Source organism: Anneissia japonica, unplaced genomic scaffold (assembly GCF_011630105.1).
Source record: "Anneissia japonica isolate Jap-2015-1 unplaced genomic scaffold, ASM1163010v1 scaffold3474_len973312_cov172, whole genome shotgun sequence".
NCBI lineage: Eukaryota > Metazoa > Echinodermata > Crinoidea > Comatulida > Comatulidae > Anneissia > Anneissia japonica.
In genome coordinates this window covers 606,004-628,723 of record NW_022747780.1, presented here as the reverse complement: position 1 = coordinate 628,723, position 22,720 = coordinate 606,004, and the positions used below count along the sequence as shown (strand labels likewise).

General features: G+C 36.5%; 2 protein-coding genes across 4 annotated transcripts in view; one reads left to right on the top strand and one right to left on the bottom strand.

The window, feature by feature from the left end:
• The first annotated feature begins 2,436 nt into the window (after window positions 1–2,436).
• On the top strand, window positions 2,437–7,021 carry LOC117120581 (stAR-related lipid transfer protein 5-like). Of its 3 annotated transcripts, none has more exons than XM_033265613.1 (6): window positions 2,437–2,628; window positions 3,736–3,869; window positions 4,181–4,230; window positions 4,954–5,086; window positions 5,737–5,951; window positions 6,453–7,021. In XM_033265613.1, exons 2-6 carry the CDS (start codon window positions 3,768–3,770, stop codon window positions 6,592–6,594), a joined length of 642 nt encoding a protein of 213 aa, XP_033121504.1. In that variant the 5' UTR covers window positions 2,437–2,628; window positions 3,736–3,767; the 3' UTR covers window positions 6,595–7,021. The 3 variants fall into 3 exon arrangements, with proteins under 3 accessions (XP_033121504.1, XP_033121503.1, XP_033121502.1); XM_033265612.1 differs by having other exon boundaries at window positions 2,438–2,628; window positions 3,709–3,869; XM_033265611.1 differs by having other exon boundaries at window positions 2,439–2,628; window positions 3,627–3,869.
• Window positions 7,022–7,752: 731 nt separating this feature from the next.
• The window catches only part of LOC117120599 (DNA-dependent protein kinase catalytic subunit-like), a 63,144-nt gene continuing 48,176 nt past the window's right edge, over window positions 7,753–22,720 (bottom strand). The window contains exons 74-92 of the mRNA XM_033265629.1: window positions 22,117–22,202; window positions 21,773–21,929; window positions 20,823–20,986; window positions 20,393–20,515; window positions 19,543–19,722; window positions 18,377–18,499; window positions 17,584–17,763; window positions 16,637–16,807; window positions 15,960–16,028; window positions 15,081–15,219; window positions 14,819–14,886; window positions 13,578–13,798; window positions 12,819–12,914; window positions 11,985–12,080; window positions 10,759–10,830; window positions 9,492–9,693; window positions 8,980–9,168; window positions 8,447–8,583; window positions 7,753–8,139 (exon numbers count right to left, since the gene is read on the bottom strand). Of these exons, the coding sequence (XP_033121520.1) occupies window positions 7,935–8,139; window positions 8,447–8,583; window positions 8,980–9,168; window positions 9,492–9,693; window positions 10,759–10,830; window positions 11,985–12,080; window positions 12,819–12,914; window positions 13,578–13,798; window positions 14,819–14,886; window positions 15,081–15,219; window positions 15,960–16,028; window positions 16,637–16,807; window positions 17,584–17,763; window positions 18,377–18,499; window positions 19,543–19,722; window positions 20,393–20,515; window positions 20,823–20,986; window positions 21,773–21,929; window positions 22,117–22,202 (2,678 nt within the window). The 3' untranslated portion in view covers window positions 7,753–7,934. The remainder of the gene's footprint in view (window positions 8,140–8,446; window positions 8,584–8,979; window positions 9,169–9,491; window positions 9,694–10,758; window positions 10,831–11,984; window positions 12,081–12,818; window positions 12,915–13,577; window positions 13,799–14,818; window positions 14,887–15,080; window positions 15,220–15,959; window positions 16,029–16,636; window positions 16,808–17,583; window positions 17,764–18,376; window positions 18,500–19,542; window positions 19,723–20,392; window positions 20,516–20,822; window positions 20,987–21,772; window positions 21,930–22,116; window positions 22,203–22,720) is intronic.

Below are 22,720 nucleotides of genomic sequence, written 5' to 3'. Positions count from 1 at the left end.
ATATATACCTTGTTCGCAACCATTTTCAGACTGACGTTTAGGCCTACAGTCACTCAAGTTGTCGCGGTCCGTGTACCTATTTGGAATTAGCTATACACTGGCTTGAGAAAGCACACCCAACTTCAGTCGGGTCGGGGCTGAGATGAGAACATTACAGAATATTAATAAGCCTACAGCACCCACGATAAAAAAGAGACTAATTTTATTACTTTAAATCATCTAACTGCCACCACAACCCACAAAATAAAAATAGAAAGCAACCCATTATAAGATTATGGTAATGTAGAATTTTGAAGTGAACGACTGTATTAAAACAAGGAGGTATTAAAAAATAGGATCGTTTGGCCTATATGTTTTGGTTGGTTTAGCGGCATAAAAAGGAGTGTTTTTGACAGCATTGTGAATTAAAGCTCAGTGTCACGCAACCCGTTGTCCGCGGACATAGGACTCATTGGTTGACCGAAAATTATTTTCGCTGTCCCTCACACGCCAAGTGTCCGTGGGTGGTCCGCGAGAAATATAAGTGGTCCGCCAAAACTTAAGTGGTCTGGTGTAGTATATATGGCACATAAAACCACGAAAAAGGCCATACTATTTTAATTTGACATTCCTTTCACACTTAAACGTGATACGCAATTTATTGCAATATATTGGGTTTGTTTATTGGCTGGGTCGGTCTCGCGTACACTCTTTGACGTGGCCGCTTGGGTGATGTTTACACGGAGCATATGAAAGAGGGTAAAGCCAAATTTCTAAAAAAAAATATTAGCGATGTGAGTAGGCTCAAGGTAGCCATTTGAATTTTGAAAATGTCCACATTACCCTATAGCATTCATTCTGTTGTCATCATTTAAAAATTTGCTTCGTAAAATATTTGAGTTGATAATAAATTTCCCAAAGACACTATCATTTGATTTTTTTGCCTTTATCATTCAGGGTTTAGGCTTACTTCATCAAAAAACTCATCAACTATATTGCGCTCAGAAAAACTTACCGCAGACGGCATAGCAGAAATTGTTTCTCATAATGTATTCTATTTGTGCGGCATAACCACTGGCATCAGCGGCGCAGCAAGTTTGTGACGGACCCTCAGTGCAAGATAACTACCTGGCCCTAAAAGGCACCTGATCGGACCCAAAGACAGAGCCTTGGTGGGGTCTACTGAGGCAAAAATCTCTTAGTGTTTATACATTCTGAAATTGTTTAAAACGGATACGGCATTGTAAAGAGCATAAATATCTATAGAATATTCAAAAACATGTTCAAGGATTTGGAGAACAAAATATAGTAAAGCTAGTCTCATATATATATTTTATCGTTTAGATTGGAAATTCCATGAGTCTCTTAAATATAATATTGAAAACAATAAAACAATCACTGACCTGATTTCAGTGAAGTCAAACGTAATCATGTTGTATGATGACCTGACGTGATTCAAAAACGTGCACAATATTGTTAACCAACTTTAAAATAGGCCAAAACAAACAAAAACATGCGTGCCGATATTTCAAATGCTTTAGGAATATGCTTTCAGAAAGTATTTTAGTGCATCGTACCGTGGTGCGCAACATACGTTTTTTCGCTTCGCAAAATCTCCGATAGGAATGTGAATGCGCATGAATCGACGCTTTCGATTCACGCGAATAAATTCGTCTAGTGGAAAACCAGCTTTAATACCTATTGGAAGAAAATAACTTTTATTGTATTCGTAACAGATACGAAGCTGTCCATGGCATTTTTTTAACGTCATCCTACTTGTGTTCGGTGGCACGTACCGTAACACTCTAGTTAAATTTTTAAGGAGTATAATCTATAATTATGGCCTCTAACTAATAATATTGAGAGGAAAATTTAAGTTTTAATTTTTAAAGTTATATTTTTAGATTTATATACCTAATGAAGGGCCCCCAATAGCACCGGCCCCAGTGCCTATACTTTGACTGGCATAAATGATGCTCTCCCTACAGGGGCGGATCCAGAGAATTTCTGATGGGGGGCACAAATAAAGTTCACGTCGCCACGCCCACCTCAGGCCCACCATGGCTGGTGTAAATAAGTGGTAAATATCGAGCTCTCCTTTCACCCACTGCTGGATAACCACTGCACTCAGAGTCATGGATGCATTCCTATTTTTCCTCTTTTCTCTCTTTAAAAATTGTATTTTTCTGCTTGACTGGACGGGGGAGGGGAGCACGGGCTGGATCCGCCACTGCCCTATGTCAGTATAGGTCCAAGTAATGACTTTGAATATGAGGCTAGTAGGTGGTCCGCAAATTCGTTCATGGTGTAGGAATTAGTCCCCATGGCCGAGAAACGTTAAACACAGGATTAGATGGTGCGCTGAATGGTTGTCTAAGTACATTATAATAGGCCTTTAAACCGGTGTATTTTACGTAATAACCGCGGCTTTGTTGGTGCATGGTCAGATGACCACTGAGATAGAACTATTACTAAGATACCACAATCTTGACTTCCGAGTTGGACTTCGGTATTGTATTGTTATAACGTTGTCGAACCATGGTTGAACTAACACTCGCGTGCACTTCAGTCAGAATTAACGAGTTGAGTACTTTATCTTGACCTGATATTCAGCGATTTCAGTAGGCCTATCAGGGACCAAGCGCAAAGGTAATGCTTTAATTACACATAGGCCTGTACTAATACTTGTGGTTAAACGCATCATATCACTGGTATTTTTTTACAATAGTTCATCATAATATATATGCATATAACTCAGGGCCGTATATATTATATTTGTCTGTATTGTATTAGTTATACGGCTTACGATAGGAAGCACAAACAGGATAGTTGAGCTATTATTATAAGGCAAAACAGGACCCCGAGCTCCCTGCCTAGCAGTCTAGGTTTTTTTTCTTACAGACCTGAACATCTAAGCTTTTATTTATGTATACGCCTATTCTCTGGAAACACGTCAACACAGATTACCCACTGTTGTAAGATGGTTACGACTTTTATGCATATGGGTAGAAAATATGCAAAATGATCTTATGAGGTGTCAGGAGTGGCGCCAGGATTTTCCCGACGGGGTCCAATGTCCCCGACGGGGGGGGGGGGACTCCCCGAGTCCCCGACGGGGGGGGGGGGAACTCCACGACAAGAACATAAGTGGGTGTGGTCGAGCGTCGCTCAAAAATGTCTCGGGAGTAATCCAGAGGGCCCCGAATCTATGACGATTTAGGGGTTTCAAAGGCTTTTTTAAACCTTTTTAGAATCTACTCTAAGGCTTTTTTTTTTTTTTTTTCCCGACGAAGTGTACTTTTATCCCCGACGGGTCCCCCTCCCCAGCCAATCCCTAATATTGTGGTCTAAAAACTCCCCCTTACAAGTTTATATTCTGGGCCGTCGACCGAGGCTTCGTCGACCCTTGTCGGCAAATTTCTGGCGCCGCCGCTGAGTCTAACCCCTTTGACTAGTGACAATGGTTGCTTGTGTAAATATTGTGACGTGTGCTCCATGGACTCATATTTTTGAAGATTGTATATAGCCCTACAGTTTTTCACTTCTTGTATATAATACGAATTCGATTCTGAAAATAAATAAAGTCAATCAATCATATAATTTCGAAGTACCTATGGAGTTTTCCACCATTTTCTCAACACCACAAGGCTATGCTTAATATAAATATTCCTGGATCCGCCCTTAACTAAGTGTACAAACGAACTCTCCACCACATATCGTTGAGTGCAGTTCTCTGCTCCTGTTCTTCGGTGCTAGACGTACAGTAAAACCTATTACCATCACGTAACATGGCCAATGAAACAAACTACATAGAAGCAGGCGTAGAGGCAGCAGAAAGACTACTAGGTATATACAAGGACAGTGAAAGCTGGAGGGAGACTAAGAAGACAGTAAGTACAGCTAATAATGACTTATTTCTTATTTAGTTCAACTTTATCTGATAGGCCTATATGGGGGAGGGGGGCTCATAAATAAAAATATATATTTAATTTAATACTTAAATATACGTGGAAAGCATTCAAATCGGTGGGATACGTCATATGTCTTCAGATGGGACTAAAAGAATCAAACGTTTGGTGATTGAGCGAACAGTTTTGTATTAGGCCCTTTTGACGAACATGATAATGAAAGACCTTGAACTTATTTTGTTACTTTTTACTTTATTTGTTGTAATACTCTATAATAATGTTTGTCTTTACAGGAAGATATCATTGTATACGGCAAGCAGTCCACAGAGTTCGGTGGCCACATGTAAGCATTGTTTTAGTAAACTGTTTTCGATAAACCAAACGTTTCGTAGCTAAAAACTCGAAACATTCTTATTCAAAAGGCTTTTTCAATCGCTTTCAATTTTCTTTCATTATTTCTTCCCCTCTCATATGGGTATAAAACAGCGTTTAGTCAAAGAAAATTTGATAATAGGGACAAAACTGCTGGTGTTCAAAAATTGTTCAACAACAATAATTATAATCAAATTGGTAACAAACTACGCCAGGAGCGGCGCCAGCCGGGGGGGGGCCGGGTGTGGGGGGGGGGGGGAGATGGTGGGGAAAAGGACCCCCGTCGGGGAACTCTAGGCCACCGCTTAGACTCCCCTGTCGACGAATTTCTAGCAAGGTCGTCAGGGAAAAATCAACTCGATCGCTAAAAGTGCAATTCAAGCATGCCTTACTAAAGTATGGAGAAGCTGACAAAATTTAGGGATTAAAAAGCAGTGCTACCGTATGTGCGAGGACCGCGCGCTGTCTGTGATCTGTCTCTTATACACATCTAGATGTGTATAAGAGACAGCCCTTGGACCTACTAAGATGATTTGGTCCCAACGTTCGGGTGTGTACCTCCTTGTCAGGGAGCTTGGACCCCTTCTCGGGAAATTCATGGCGCCGCCTCTGAACTACGCTGATTCGATAACACGGTACTGTAAGTTCATTCGAAGTCAATCACCCGACATCACATTTTACCTCATGATTTCAGATATAAAGCTGAACTTGTCGTAGACGGTGCACAGGATGTTGCAATGAAGACTTGGCTACCACATCCATTGGGAACAAGGATGGAATGGGACAGTTTCCTGGAATTGTGTGAAATCATTAAAGATTTCGGTGATGTAAGTTTATCCGTTTAGGAAGTATACAATCCCAAAAACATTCATCATTATTAAGTATATTTCTATACAATTCAACTCATAAATATATTTATAGATAATATCATTTCATTCTGCAAAAAAATGAAACAGAACATAGTTACGGTACTGAATAAAATGGAATAATTAACAAACGTGTTTTAGAGATAAATAAAAAACACACGCCACATAAATACCGCAAATGCCTGTTATTTTATTTTTTTTCTTGTAGATAAAATTCATGGTTTCATAATCTTCTGTTAAATGCAAAGTCAATATATTTTTTTGCAACAACAATATGATACAATACAAAAAGTTTTATTACAATCTTAAAGACCAAATTGATGTCTAACTAAGTATTAACCAATTTGTTATTATTTCATTATCTTATATCATGATTTTTTTTATATATCACAACGTAAACGTGTCTCTGGAGAAGAAATATTCATTATGCTTTATGATTCCTTCATCAAAATTTGATTTTTGGTACTGAGGTATGGGGCAGTTACGTACCAGTTGTATAAGTTAGATGCTGGGCCAGAGTTTGCCTATAGCAAAATGCAAAATAACGTATCTAGTGCATTAATATATTTGTGCTATAATGCTAACACAATTAATTTCGATTTTATTTTAAGGATACAATGATCATGCGAACAGTTTCTAAGAGCATAGCAATGGGCTTGATATCAAAACGCGAATTCTGTGACATCGTAAAAATCAGCCATTATACCGATCTACAAGCTATAAGTTCCAGTTGTTATAGCATAGAATACCCGGACTGCCCAATCCAAAGCAGCTACGTACGTGGTAAAAACTACGCATGCGGAGCGTTCTTTCGAGCAGTGTCGGGGTAAGAAGAGTTTGATGACATTGTTGGATTTATCAAAATACTAAAATCAGTAGATATGTGTTTAAATATCGCTTGTTTACAATAAATAAATTTAGACGCGTTTTGATGCAAATGCAAGAAGCGCCGCGCTTGTTCCAGTCACAGACGTCGATCACACTTGATCAACGATCAACATTTGGGTGTTGACCAGGACGAATGATAACAAACACATACAAAAGAAGGCTTATGTGAAACAATAGAGTAGAATAAAGCCTTTGCGTCGTGGCTTTGGTGCGTTTACGATTTAAGCACAAGAATGAGAACCAAGCTTGTCTATCATTTTAAATGTCCAGGCTGCAATAGTGATTATAATCACTAGGGATAGAACATGGGATGATTATGCATTGAACAAGCAATGTAAATGAATGCATACCACCAACACTATTACATAATGTTGGTATGCAATACATATAAACACATAGAAATATGACTTTTCAGAAATTTTTTACTTTTTTCTTGCAGTGAAGAAAACAAATGCGAGATGACGTACATTGTGCAATCCGATATTGGCGGTATGCTTCCAAGGACTCTAGTGGATAGCGCGGTACCAAACAACATGGTGAAGATGATGCAGACGTTCAAATCAGCAGTAGCCAATAAATAAGCGTTTATGAAAATCATCGAATTAAAAAAAGCAATTGCAACTGGGAATATTAAAACACATATACCTTTCCTAAGCACATAACGTTGCCACATTAATTTCTATCCATATTATGGCTAAGTTAAAAAATTCCACGGGGAAGGTCTGAACAAATTTTCCTAGGAACTACAGTGAAGGTCACAGAGTAAGACCAGTGGTAGCCATATTAAGGGAAGAGATTATATAGTGTGGGATAATAAAAATTGTGCTTTTATATTTCAGTCCAACGACCTCAAGTACCATCCGATGACAGTGGTCTATGATTATTGACTATGTGGTGGGGGTGGTGGAAGGGGAATGCATGCACAAATGTATTTGTCAAGCACAACATAATAACTTAACATTGTGTATTTAACATTCATAATGAGAAATAAAAATATGAAAATCATTACTACATTGTTCTACATTATTTTTCATTTTTACAATGTGGTATTCATGAAAAGAAAACAGTTTAACCAGTCAATAAAATAAGAGAAACCTCACAAAAATTCCGAGTTGATTCTTCATCCATATTTATTATTCATTATTATCAATTACGTCATATTTTCATCTTGAACGACAATACAAAATTTCGAGAAAGAGTCGATAGTAAAGAGCCTGGGAATACAACATTTCGAGAAAGAATCACTAGTAAATCAGCTATCTCACCAGGTTTTATATTTTTTAGTCGCTTATATTTACAATGGTTATTGGTCATGCATTTCTATAGCGTAGGTTCCACATTAAAAAATCATCTCAAAGCACTCTTTAAACCACTATACAAACAAAAACCAAAAACCTACTGTGCCAAATGGTTTTTGTATCACATTTGGACTGTCTTTAGTTTTCCATGCCTCAATTAGTCAATGAAAGTTTAACTTTAATCTTTACAAAATAGCGCTTTACAAATGTTTATTACCTTAGGACAAAAGTGAAGACTGATATATGGCGGGTTTTGACCAAGTTATATGCGACCTTACGCCTGGTGTTGTTACCCTATTAACTTTTATCCTGTCTTAAAATGAGTTACCTGTTCTCTTATTGGCTGCAATGCACGGAGAGTTCAAAGTTGATAATGAAATATGTTATTGTGAATAGGTTTTAATGTCTAATTATGTCTGAAGTTTAAACGTGTGGTATTAATTGGACTAATGCCTTCCATTTTTTATTATATGCTTGCCTCTTCCCAACCCCACATGCAAGCCTCCTATCCTTAACATCTATTGCTTGGTCTGCTATGCTAATATACCTACATCTAGGCTGATTATCTCTTTCATATCCTCTTCAGTCGCAGGCCTGTTGCTCACTCCGTCAGGCCTATGTATCTACATCCAAGCCTCCCATCCCTGCCATATCCGCCCCAGTGTATTGGGATCCGTGGCTTGGTCTATCAAACACGCTACTTGCGTTTCAACACTTAGGTCTTTGTCAGGTTCCCTTGCTCGCTGATTGTACTTTTGGTCCCCCTTAGCTACCGCCTTGTACGAATTACACACAGCCTTCGTGCTGTGACCAAGATGCAGTTCATTCCTGTTAAGGTAATAAATCAGTGGTGTTTTAAAACCGTGTTTGCATTGGATTAATTTTGACCAAGACAAAGCTTAACTCTACAATGGTAAAATCATTCTACGTTGCAATTTAATTCTGTGCTCACACAGTGAACAGCGTGATTACTGGCTCAATAAAATTATCACATGGCTTGGGTAAATCGAACAATATACACAGGTGGTTTTCAGTCAAATTGACAGACTAGATAAATGGCTAGTTTGATTTTTTAAAATCCAATCTTGAAAAATAGTTATCTGCCGCATATTTTCCTATTTTCATTCTTGTTTACCTTGTTATGTATGCTGGATTAGCCCCTTTAAACTTGGCTTTTGCATAGCTGACTTTTTCTCTGGGGTACCACGACATATCCCCTCCGTCTTGCTCATCATCATCCCTTTTTTGCGTAGATGCTTTTTGAGCAAATTCCTAAAAGAAGGACATTTAGTTAAACACTTAAGCAAGTTCTCAAATATCTAGAAAACAATTAAATTAGTGGCTTTTTAAGTTATTTATTTCTGTTTGCATGATATTTTATGAATACAGTATTATAATAATAAAAGTGGTGGTGGTGGGTGAAGGGGACTGACTCGCCCCCCCCCCTATTAAATCCGCAGCATAATCGATTATGTACCCTTATGTTTGCCTTAGGCACACCACAAATTTGTAGAGGTGCCCATGTTTGCTTCATTTGTGTACTGTGGTTGCTGTGGTACATGTAGTTTAGCAGATCTACTGTAGTCTTTTGCCGTCTCCCATTTCTAAAAATTTCTGTTTATAGTTGTTTTTAGTTGTTCACGAAACAACATTATGTTTTATACTTACTTTCCAATCCAGAGAGGGTTCCTTGATGAATACGTCCATCGTGTTGAGCAGCAGATCGTGGTTGTTGCGTATTGCTCGTAGCGTGTGACACATTGTCTTCTGCAGAAGACCATCTTGATTGAACGGCAGCAACAGGTTCATGATCTGCCGTGTCAACCGAAATGGAACTAACTCAGGAATTGCTAGGAACTACGGAAAAAAAATTGTACAAGATTTGAAGTATTTTTTTTCTCATTTCTAATATTAAGGAATTCATAATTCTTTTCACAATCTAGTTGACCTCATACTAAATTAGATTAAATATCATAAACACCTGTGTTTAAAAATAGTTTAGCAGATAGTAAGAAATTGAGCTGTTGTCCAGATAAGATACTTCTCTTTCAACGCTCGTGGTCAGGTAAAACCTGGCGGTTGCTAACGACAATCGTGGTTATGGTCAGAATATCTAGATAGTCCCTATTTAGTCATATCTATGTATATTCATGATGCATGCATATAATTTGCATATTCACCTGCGTTGCTGATCCAAACGCGTGTCCAAAATCAATGCCTATCATTCCACCAGTTTCCATATCAACAAGGAAGTTGGAAAGATGCCGATCACCGATGCCTAACAGATACTGGCAGATGCAGAGGACACTATGCGTGCGCGTAAAGTGCGTCTTCAAAGTTAGAAACGCTTCCGGTGTGGAGCTCAGGGACATAAATGCCCGCCTTCAATAAACAGACACGATTGTGAATTGGTTATGGAGAGACTTTTTTATAGCTTGTTTCGAAAAAAATATTTTTTTAAAGATCGTCAGAGGAGGGCGGAAAAAAAATTAAACAAAACTTTGTTTTCTTATTTAGCAAATATTTTTGCCAAAAACATCCAGATTGAGGAGAAAATAAAAATAAAATTTTATTAGTGAATGTAAACAGTGTAGTAATGAGATGGTTAAATGCTTCAAATTTATATAATTAGGAAGAAATGGTGGCAGGCGTAATAAAAATAAAGAAATATTTTTATTTTTTTGTTGGCGCGTTCACTAATTGGCCATAAATAAAATTATAATTTTATTTGAAATCATCATTGGCAGGCGGCAGGTTTCCTAAACAAGGTATAAGAAAAGTCAACTCTAATCTAACAGCAGTAACTTACAAAGTAAGAAGTTGCCATAAATAAACAACAAAATACAATAATAATAACAATAGAAAAACAAAAGAAATAATATTAATACAGTAATTATAATTCAAAACAATAATATTAACAACAACAATAACAATAATAATCCTTGTATAGGACCTGTGGTAAATAAAAAAAACAAAACCAAAATAATAAAAATAACAACATATAATAATAATAATAATAATAATAATACATACATACTCCAAGTATTTCAATACTTGGAGTATGTATTATACTTTCTTATCTGAGATTAATCAGTGGACCTTTTGGTTTTTATAATAATAATAACAATAGAAAAACATTAACATAATTATTAATACAGTAATTATATTTCAAAAAAACAACAACAAAAACAACAACAACAACAACAACACTGTGGAAATTGTCCCTGGGGAACCACGGCAGCCCCAGTTTAGTGCCACCTGACTTAAACTACAACATACAACTACAACATTTTTATAAAAGACCTGAATTCAATACTCGGCTGCAAAGCCGGTCCTCGAACACGGGCCCTGGCGTGCAAGAGGCAGGAACCATACCAATCGGCCAAACGCTGATTGGTATTGTTAATAATATCAACAATAACAACAACAGTAATAATAACAACAAACCTGAGTAAGTCTGGAGGAGCCTGGGATTCACAGTCTTTGAGGCACAATTCAGTCTCTGTTCGATTTGCTTTGCTAAAAAAACCAATAACAAAAGCCACTGAATTACTATTAAATTAGCAAGCAGACATGCAGATTCAAGTAAAGTGTAATAACATTATAGTCGCCTTCCCATTGAACACCACTTTTGGGACTGAGACTTCCATGGTCTTTAGCAGCTTCGATCTCAAATTAGAATAATAAATATATAAGACATTTGTTAATATGGGACCACAGAAAAGTGGCGGTAGACATTAATTGAAGGAGGTCTTTAATTAGTGGGATTCACTTCTATATTTATTATGCTGACAATAAACAGTCACTGAATAGTTGTCACCGAACTGTGCTTCTATACTACGCTCTGAATGCTATGAAGACTGTCTGTGAGTTACCTATGTGCCCACAGATATGATGGCTACGTCATCTCCACATGGAGGGGTAGGCACCACTCCATCTCTTTTGTAGTTTATAAGTGTCTTTTCATTTAATGGAAAAAAAGTTTGGATTCATGATGACAAATCTCCCTGTGCACTGTTTTCTGCCAAAAAAACATCTTCTAAACACTTCTCAAAATGAGGTTTACTTACCGTAAATGCTCGAATAAGCGCCGCACCAAACCCGATTTTTTAAGCTAAGCGCTGCTCTTGAATAAGCGCCACGGCGCTTAATCGATAGTAGGCCTATATATTAACCTGTGTGCAATGAAACACTTTAAGAAGCAGGGTTTTAAATACAATGTATACATTGTTAAAATGAATACTGTAATAACACAATTAAGACACAAGCATTTCTTTACAAACGTTTATTTACTATGACGTAGGACCTATGATAGGCCTACTGAACTACGGAAATGTGAGATAGGTAACATGGGAACGGGCATGGAAAGCGTCACACCAGTATTTTTTATAAGCGCCGCTCTTGAATAAGTGCAGCTCTCGAATAAGCGCCGCACTGAAGCCTCCAAAAATTTTATAAGCGCATCAGTGCTTATTTTATTCAAGCATTTAGGGTATGTTAAAATAGAATATGGACTTTTCAAAATTACCATTATGCAAAGCACTCTACAGTTCTTTAGCCCACCATATTTGTATAATACAGTAATATTAATGACATTAACTTTGAAGCACTTTGTATCAATAAGATTTTTTCTTTACCTTTTTAATTACCATCAACTTTTACCCTAAGTTTACCTGTACATTTGTGCATATCGCAATCCAAAATCCTTTTCGTTCTTCTTTGCTCCAAATTTGTTGACCCAAGCAGCATGTTTAAGTAAAGCACCATTCCTGAGGCAAAAATAAAAACTCTGTCCATAAAATCAAAATTTATGTGACAAATATGGGCGCTGTGTCCATATATGTGCATGATATATCATATTACACCCAAATATCGCAGTTAAATATTTGTCACATAAAATTTGATAGTTTGTGAAAAGCTTAAATATTAATGAATACTTAAATATTATCATTACTGTTTTTGTGCTTCAGTGATAAAACTTTTAAAATTTTGGTCCTGTTTGCAATACGAGCAATGTGCATTTTCAAGAATGCAGCACACTCTTCCAAGCAAAATGCAAGACTGTCTCTCTGTGTCCTTTTCACCATCAGAAAAATTCCGCTGTATGCAAGTCTTTGGTCTTTGGTGGATTACACTTGGTGTGTTCACACCAAAAAAGTAACAAAAAAATCCAAATCCAAAAAACACCCCCTCCCCAAAAAAAGGGGGAAAAAAAAACATAACATACTTAATTTCTGTCTACACTATCAAATGTTATGACATGCCCATATTTGGGTGTTATATGACATCATAATGCCCATATATGGTCACATCACACAAATTTGTCATAAAATTTAATAGTGCATTAAACATTAATATAAACAGAGCATTAAAATATTAATATATATATATTTAATTTCTTTTATAAATGAATGAATGATAAAAACTATAATAAAGTAATATCAAGAATAATTTTTTTTCAATATGATATTGACCCATGATGCAAGAGCATCACTAGTGGTACTTACGCTGATCGATAGTGCTTGAGTTGTCCCTCCGTCATTGCTCCATACAGTAATTCACGAAGCACACTTGTCTTTTGCAGCCACTCAATTAATCCCAGGCTTTCAATGAAAAACAATTTGTTGTATACATCATAAATTTGTTGACATTACAATTCCGATACTGTATTAAGACGAAAAATGTTTTTAGTTTGTATCTGTAGGTCCACCGTAAATGAACAAATAAGTATGGCATTCCTTCAAGCAAAGCATTTATTCAGGAGCTACACATATTACAAAAAAAATTAGAGTGTTAAAATGGTACATGGTGGTGTATGTTGGCTTATCCACTAATTAATACATGCGGAAGTGCTTATTTCAAAGCAGCGCTTAGTGAAAAAAAATCATGTTTTGTTTGGTCCATATTCAATAGTTCTTATTCAGTCATTTAAGGTAAAGTTGAAAGTTGATCTCTGGGCCGCATTAACTATCACTTTTTCCTTTGCATTAATTGACAAGACTGTTCAATGCCAAAGGTGATTTTTACAACTCTTCCAACAACTCTTACCAATTTCTACTCTTGGGTAGAAGAGGGACAAATGCAAGTGACTAGCACAGCAGAGGTTTCAAATCCTCTGACCTCACAAGTCACCCCTGCTTTGCACAATCATGTATAGAAATGTAACAATTTCTTTTTACAGCATTCATTAATATGTCACTGTCATTGTGACTCACCAACAGCAGTAGCAATCATCTAGTTTATATGAAAACATAAATCAGAAATACCTAGGTGTCATGGGGATGACTTGATAAGTTTTAAGTTTTAACCCACGCTGACAACAGGTGGCGTCCTTGTCCAGTATCTCGTTCATGAGCGTGAAGAGCTGCTCTACTCGCTGATCCAAACGAAGATCCTCTCCTCCCTTCACCAGGAACATATACTCCCTCTCGTCGGTGCCACGAATTATAATTCGTTTGGGTTTCCTTAGAGATGACAACACTAGAACCTAAGAATTACAGTACAAGAAAGATGATTGAAAATTTGCAAAGTAGGTAAAGCATATATTAATCTGCTTATTCATTTTAACAAATGTAAAACCCAGTGTCAAGCACTGCTCCCTTTGGGGCCTTCAAACAGGAACAAGAATATAAAATCCACAAGACAAACATATACACATGATGCTCTTTATAAATTGTCCATTCTATAATTACTTGTTCCCCAAGACCAGCTATAGTCACATGATAAGCTGAAAATTAAATCCACAGCCTCCGAATCCAAATGTTTGGACAACCTCTTTCCCAGGGACAGAAAAACTGGGAACAGGGGGAACGGACAGTTCAGGGACAGCCGGCGCTTATTTCAACCCTGCAAAAACCTCCTTAGCATCACAACTCACCTGCTCGGACACCAATGCAGGTTCAAGGGGACTTGACAGAGACGAGGAACCCACCGGCCCTGAACCGGACGCGGAAGAGAAAAGTCTGTTGCAATGACCTTCGACACCGCCTGCAACAAACTCCCACACCGAGCAGCAGCCGGAGCAGCCAGTCAAGAATCGCCACAAAGGGCACTCCGGGTGTCTACCAAGCTTAACACTTGGTTTGGAACCCCCACGCACCGAGCACAAAGACTTGAGCACGGACATAGCGATCTACTGACTACTAAATCAAAAAGTAAAACAAAGGATGTGTTGCTAAAAATTTCTTGAAAATCAAATCCGTAATTCCAAAGAATAAAATACCCAATTCAAGAATCTTCTTGCAAAGAAATTATTCACAACGCAGAAACACAATTTCTCATTTCTAAATTCACGTGGCTTATCATAGCTAATCCTTAGCCTCAAAAGGGAGTACCTTATACGAACACCATAGAATATGGAATGACTATTGTTAGGGAGACGGTTCGTACGTGGCACCCTGGGATGGACTGTTCTATTTTTTCCAAAGGGTGTGTTACATTTCGGAAACAATGGCATTTGATTTATCCAGGTAAATATTCATGAAATAAATTTATATTTTATAATTACTTGTTCCCCGAAACCAGCTATTGTCACGTGATGAGATAGAAGTGGTTTGGTCTTGCCATCATATTGGCCTGCAAAATAAAACAGTTAAATTTTGTAAAAATCTGTTTTTATGGCATGAGAAAATAAAGAAGAATTGTAGTAAATGCTGGACATTCTTGATCAAGGAAATGTAGTAATAAAATAGAGCAAAAAAAATTTGATGAAGGATAAGTGATACGGATTCATATTAAATACACGATAAGGTTATAAATTCAATTCTCACCCGGTATTTCAAGCTCTTGATCTGGGTTGATCGTCTGGAAATCAAGGAACCAAGTGGAATATTCTTTGATGTTAGCTGGCACTATTCTCTTCTTTTCTGTGATTTCTTGCAGGATCTTCTGACAGCTTTGACTTACATTCTAAAAAGAAGTAAAATCACTTTAATTTGTAGCATTCAAATGATAGACCCCATTGTTTAATCAATCAAACTTCCTCTTAAAATCTAGTACGTGATAACTTTATCCTAAAAGAAAGATAAAGAAATTGAAGAATTATAATATTAATAAAAAATATTAATATATTCAGGTTGTTCTGAGTACATTCCACTTATATAATAATACAACTGGTTTTATATGGCAATGACAATATTCCATGTCCTGTTTAATGATTGTGTTAATTATACATTTTTCTCATGTTACAGTTGCAAAGAATAACATTCTCCGAGAGATCAGGCTTAAGATGAGAATTAGGGAACAGAAAAAGCTACAGGCAACTAATGAGACAAAGGATAATTGAAAGTAATTATGCAGGAAATTCTAAAATAGCGCAATGGAATTTTTAATGTAAATTCGAAGAGAAAATTTAAGAGAACATTGGCATTCCTTTGGGTCATCAAGTTTCTTACAAAATTTAAGTGCCACGGATATATCAAAAATAATTCTGTAATACCAATTCAACCACCACCATAAGGTATATAAAGAATACTTGTATCAGCATTGTCATCATGCCTAGGCTTAACCAGAGAGGGTCCTTTCTAGGGCCTGGCCTTATGTCATATCTGCAAATGTCAAAGGTTTCTGTGAACACGATAAGAAGAATCAGATTAAACAAAAAATTCTAGAAAAAGCAAGGCCGAAAAACGCAAGATCTTACAACTTACCTGGCGTTTCATTTTCACCAACCTACTACCACCAATTCCAAATTCAGAAATCACTTTCTTTTGAAAATCCTACATTAAAAAAACAGAATGGAATAATGGAATTTAATACTTCAATTTCATATCATGTATTTAATTAAATTCAAATGGCCCAAAACCTTTGTCAACAACGAAGCATGATAACATGAATGTGTCTGCAAACCAGACAATAAATGCATCTGCAATTGAGACACAAGTTTATAAAATAACTAAAATTCCAGGCCTGTGAATCACAAAAAGTTTTTGTAGAATCCAAACCTCGCATCTTAAGCAAATCGCTCTCTGATAAACCAAATCACTCCTCTATTGTATCAAAAACCCCCCAAAAAATTCACAACATTCACCATTTACATTATAGAAATATTAATTTCCAAGAACTCAAAACCCCTACTGCGACATTCATAAAAGTTCTTCTCCTTGACACAAACAAGTTACAGTAGGTCCTTTTCGGACTCTATCGGTTATAGAAGACTCCTCCCTAAATACGAAATTGTTGCTGCATTTCCATATATTCATGAGGAAATAATTACACACTCATCCTTTTATGCAAAAACTGCACCATCCTGGGCACAGTTTATGTGATTGGATTTGGTGCTGAGCATATAACCTAATCTATATATAGTTAATGCACAGTACTGCACCTGAGCAAATTTGCGCCTGAAGTTTCCAAACACGACACCACTTAGACCATTGTTAGCTTGACTTGCATTGTAGTCGAATAAGGCTGAGTACATGTCGCTGTACGACTTCAAAATGGCGTCTTTATCTAGCACAGTAGCCTGGAACAACTGTTTTACTTCCTTAATCCAGTCCTGATATGAAATTTAAATTGTAAAAAAACACAGAATTAATCTGACTGTTAAATATGTTAAGGCAATATTTAAATTCTAAGAGAATAGTCAAATGCAAACATTCTAAAATAAACCAAGTCATACCGAAAAGCACCAATAACTCATTTATTAAAAATGCATTGCCCATGCAAAATACCAAAAAAAAAAAAATAATAAAAATCATTTTTGAAATTAACTTGGCCATTTTTAAATAACATAAAAATTATTCATTTAAACATAGAAACTAGTGAATTTCGAAAATGTTTACCCATCACTTTACAGTGAAAATGACAGAAACACATCCAGTCACTGGTGTTTTATTATTTTTATTATAATTATCCAGTATAAAAATCAGGGTACACATTAATTTAGTAATCTTGATGCTCAAGTTAATAATTTGTATGTTACTGCAAAATGAGCAAGTTAAATTCAAAATAATTTTTTATGATTTTTTGTCATTTTTAAAGGGACAATACAATAAATTTTTCAATAAAAAAAATGCATGTGTATTATTTAAATAAAATTAATAATAATATTTGTTAACAATTAAATATATTATACATTAGATACAGTAACAAGAACAAATAGTTTTGATAAAAACTGCACCTCATGAAATACTTGTGTTTTCTCAGCTCAATAATGGAGTATGGTTGCCTATGTCGACACAGATCAATTACATAGGTTATGAAGGCTGTGTTACTCAAGTCCTATATATAATGTTTTTTACAAGAAAATGTAAATTTAATATGTAGCCTTACCTTAAAAAGATGATCAGGATTGCTGAGCTGGTTAAGAGCATTTATCAGGCTCTCTATCATCGGAACCTTCATCAGCTCGTTACGGATTCTCTCCACAGCTTCAGCGTTCTTCACTCCGACATCCATGCTCTTGTCAAATTGGAAGTTATCACTGCTAATCTTGAATGGGTAACACAAAGCCTGTAACACCAAAAAGAAGAATTACGCAAAATTAATATGGCTTACCTTGTTAATCCCATCATGGAATTTTATAGCTTATATATAACTACCTCGTTAATCCCACGATGCAATTTTGCTAAATCAATATAGCTGCCTTGTCAACCTCATCTTTGTATTCTACATTTAACATCAGTCAATCATAGTTACCAACCGTCTTGTATCGTGCAGGACGGTCCCAAACTTCAAAGTCATTTTGGATGAAACACATTTTGCACAAGTCTATGCGTGATAACGAATTATTACAAATTCAGAGGAAAATGTATTTAAAATTAAAAGAAATTGGTTTTATTAAAAATGTAAAAACGGTCATGCAGTAACCTGAGTCATTAGAGAACCATGCACTTAGCAGAATTTAGGATGTGTGTGTCGTTTTACATGTTCATTGTGACAACCAAAAGTTGATTATATGACTAAAACCTGGACACTCAAAAGTTGTTTTTAAATTTAGGAGATGGTCTCATACCTGGAATAGACTTAGGAAGGCCAAGGAACTAAGGTAAATTACACAAATCAGAAGTATTCACAAAATAGACAAATTATTTGCATATGGCTGCCTTGTTCAGTCATACAATACCTGGGGGTAATCTTTGGCAATGGCCATTAGGATGCCGTGGACGCAATGACCCGAGTCCTTATCCAACAGCGCCACCATCTGACTGATCCAGCTAATGAACATCCAACAGGGTACACTCCCAGACTGCAAAATAAACAAACATCGGATGAGCATGTCAATTATACTCAGGCCTGGAAAATTTTTTTTGTGAATCCAACCATGAAAATTATCCCTGTGCCTACATGTATAAATCACATTCAATCTCTAAAGCCTTGCCCAGACTATTAAATACTATTTAACAAATACATGTGACACGCCTAAATATGGTGATGATGACATCACATCATGACCATATATAGGCACATCATGACTATATATGGGCACATCATGACCATATATAGGCACAGCATGACTATATATGGTCAACATCATGACCATATATAGGCACATCATGACTGTTAAATATGTTAAGGCAATATTTAAATTCTAAGAGAATAGTCAAATGCAAACATTCTAAAATAAACCAAGTCATACCGAAAAGCACCAATAACTCATTTATTAAAAATGCATTGCCCATGCAAAATACCAAAAAAAAAAAAATAATAAAAATCATTTTTGAAATTAACTTGGCCATTTTTAAATAACATAAAAATTATTCATTTAAACATAGAAACTAGTGAATTTCGAAAATGTTTACCCATCACTTTACAGTGAAAATGACAGAAACACATCCAGTCACTGGTGTTTTATTATTTTTATTATAATTATCCAGTATAAAAATCAGGGTACACATTAATTTAGTAATCTTGATGCTCAAGTTAATAATTTGTATGTTACTGCAAAATGAGCAAGTTAAATTCAAAATAATTTTTTATGATTTTTTGTCATTTTTAAAGGGACAATACAATAAATTTTTCAATAAAAAAAATGCATGTGTATTATTTAAATAAAATTAATAATAATATTTGTTAACAATTAAATATATTATACATTAGATACAGTAACAAGAACAAATAGTTTTGATAAAAACTGCACCTCATGAAATACTTGTGTTTTCTCAGCTCAATAATGGAGTATGGTTGCCTATGTCGACACAGATCAATTACATAGGTTATGAAGGCTGTGTTACTCAAGTCCTATATATAATGTTTTTTACAAGAAAATGTAAATTTAATATGTAGCATTACCTTAAAAAGATGATCAGGATTGCTGAGCTGGTTAAGAGCATTTATCAGGCTCTCTATCATCGGAACCTTCATCAGCTCGTTACGGATTCTCTCCACAGCTTCAGCGTTCTTCACTCCGACATCTATGCTCTTGTCAAATTGGAAGTTATCACTGCTAATCTTGAATGGGTAACACAAAGCCTGTAACACCACAAAGAAGAATTACGCAAATTTAATATGGCTACCTTGTTAATCCCATCATGCAATTTTATAGCTTATATATAACTGCCTTGTTAATCCCACGATGCAATTTTGCTAAGTCAATATAGCTGCCTTGTCAACCTCATCTTTGTATTCTACATTTAACATCAGTCAATCATAGTTAACAACCGTCTTGCATCGTGCAGGACGGTCCCAAACTTCAAAGTCATTTTGGATGAAACACATTTTGCGTGATAACGAATTATCACAAATTCAGAGGAAAATGTATTTAAAATTAGAATAAATTGGTTTTATTAAAAGTATAAAAACGGTCATGCAGTAACCTGAGTCATTATAGAACTTTCGTTGTCTTGTTCGAGAATCAATTCAACAGGAAAATTTCTTTATCCTGACCAAAACAACCCACACAACCATGCACTTAGCAGAATCTAAGATGTGTGTGCGGTTTTACATGTTCATTGTGACAACCAAAAGTTGATTATATGACTGAAACCTGGACACTCACCAGGGCTTTTAAATTTAGGAGATGGTCTCATACCTGGAATAGGCTTAGGAAGGCCAAGGAACTAATGTAAATTACACAAATCAAAAGTATTCACAAAATTGACAAATCATTTGCATATGGCTGCCTTGTTCAGTCATACAATACCTGGGGGTAATCTTTGGCAATGGACATTAGGATGCTGTGGACGCAATGACCCGAGTCCTTATCCAACAGCGCCACCATCTGACTGATCCAGCTAATGAACATCCAACAGGGTACACTCCCAGACTGCAAAATAAACAATCATCGGATGAGCATGTCAATTATACTCAGGCCTGGAAAATTTTTTTTGTGAATCCAACCACGAAAATTATCCCTGTGCCTACATGTATAAATCACATTCAATCTCTAAAGCCTTGCCCAGACTATTAAATACTATTTAACAAATACATGTGACACGCCTAAATATGGTCATGATGACATCACATCATGACCATATATAGGCACATCATGACTATATATGGGCATACAACAGTTTTTTTTGTCAAAGAAATTGTTATAGTCTACACAGAGATGAAGACCATCTTCATCCCACCTTCTCTATAAACTCCTTTGCAGCGTCTGGATTATCTTCCACCAGCTGGAGCAGCCTGGGGAACCTCTGCATTGCCTCTGTTGACCCGTGTCTCATTGCCTGAAGGATGTTTGTTACTATAGCCACTGGAAATACTTCGATATTCTGCAGGGTCAGCTTCTCATCTTTAAAACAAATACATACACACACAATTGACTATTATAATTAGTGAAATAATTACAGTCACTACACTGGGGAATACAATAGATTCAAACATTTAGCAGTTAATTCAGGATGGATACTTGACCCAATCAGGGAAATAACACCCTTGCCGAAAGATGGGTACCAGGATCATTTTGACCTGGGAGGAAAGTGCCTGTTATTTGATTTGATTTCTCCAGTGTAATACGCACTAAGTATAACCCATGAAAGTCCTACGACTTATCTTCAGCGGGGTCCTTCTGGCGGTAAATTGGGCAGGAGACAATCCCCTACTCTCTTCCGAAGAGTGTACTGCGTTCTTTAACATGCATATGGATTCTTTTTGCACACAGGACCAATGGCTTAAACATCTCCTCCGAAAGACAGTGAGTTTTTGAAGCCTGCATTTCAGCCCTCCAGCTGAAGACAATGAGAGCAGTGATGGCAACTGGAACCAGGGAGTAAGAGATCTCCACGGTTCAGCGCACACACAGTGGCTACCACCAGTCTAGCCGCCTGAGCTAGCTGTCCAACCTTTGGTGACATGTGTCCAACCTTGGGTGACATGTATTCATTCATTTATAAAAATTTAAAAAACAGATCTCTCTTAACGGTTGTGTATACGTCAACCATTCTCATGGAAAATGACAGCCAAGTGTCTTCAAAATGGTGACACCTAGTGGAGCAAATAACAAGTAAGAAATCCCTATTTTAACAAAGATAAGAATGATTTGTATTTGCGAGGCCAACAAAAGTTTCTGTCACCATACCTTCTTCCTGGCATCTGAGAACTTTGTCACAGTACAAAGCCATGGCCATGTGAGCTTCACTAGCTACAGACTGGGCATCAGATGTTGCATCCTGGGACGTACAATTCACAGCCTTTTTAAGGTGAGAGTAGGCCATGTTGAGCATGCCATCAGCAACCTGGAAGAACAGTACACATACAGTGTAGGGTAAAAACAGTACTGCATTAAAGTCCCAGTGAATTGCATACCCACATCATAACAGTATTAAGCATGCAAGCTAGAACAAACAAATCCCTGAGGCCTTTTTTATACTTTTATACCCTTACTTTTATACCCTTAATACAAATCTTATACTTGTACTCTACCTTTCTTGGATCATCCGATTGTACGTTGATCAGCTCTTTTAACCTCTGTAGTTTATTAGCATTTATTTCTTGCATAACTGCACCACCTAGAGTTATATATACAAAAAATGTTATATGGTGCTTTTCACTTCATATATGAGTCTTGGACATTGGATCTATATTAGCAATATGTGAAACCTCCTCCACTCTTTGGGGAGTAAGTCATACAACACTGGATTGTCCATAGACCAAAGTATTGAATATTACAACATCCTACAAGAGTTCCAATTTATATGTCTGGGTGGAAAGAGTTGTGGTTTGGATTACTATACTTTCCATGTAGCAGTTCAGCACAGTGGTAACAGATTGGTTTCCTAACCTTGAGGTCAAGATTTCAAGTGTGTTGAATTTCGCTTCAATTCACTTTATCCATGTTGTGTCTAAACAGGAGTATACATTAGGTGGGGCATCTAGGAGTTTTCAAGTGTCAATGCACTGGTGTACTGCATGCACCAAATTAAGGAATACTCTCCCAGGGAGCTGAGTATGTGTTCCTTAGGGATTGTTCCAATGGTTCCAACGACTGGTGTAATAATGCGAAACACTCTGAGACTTACAGTAGTGG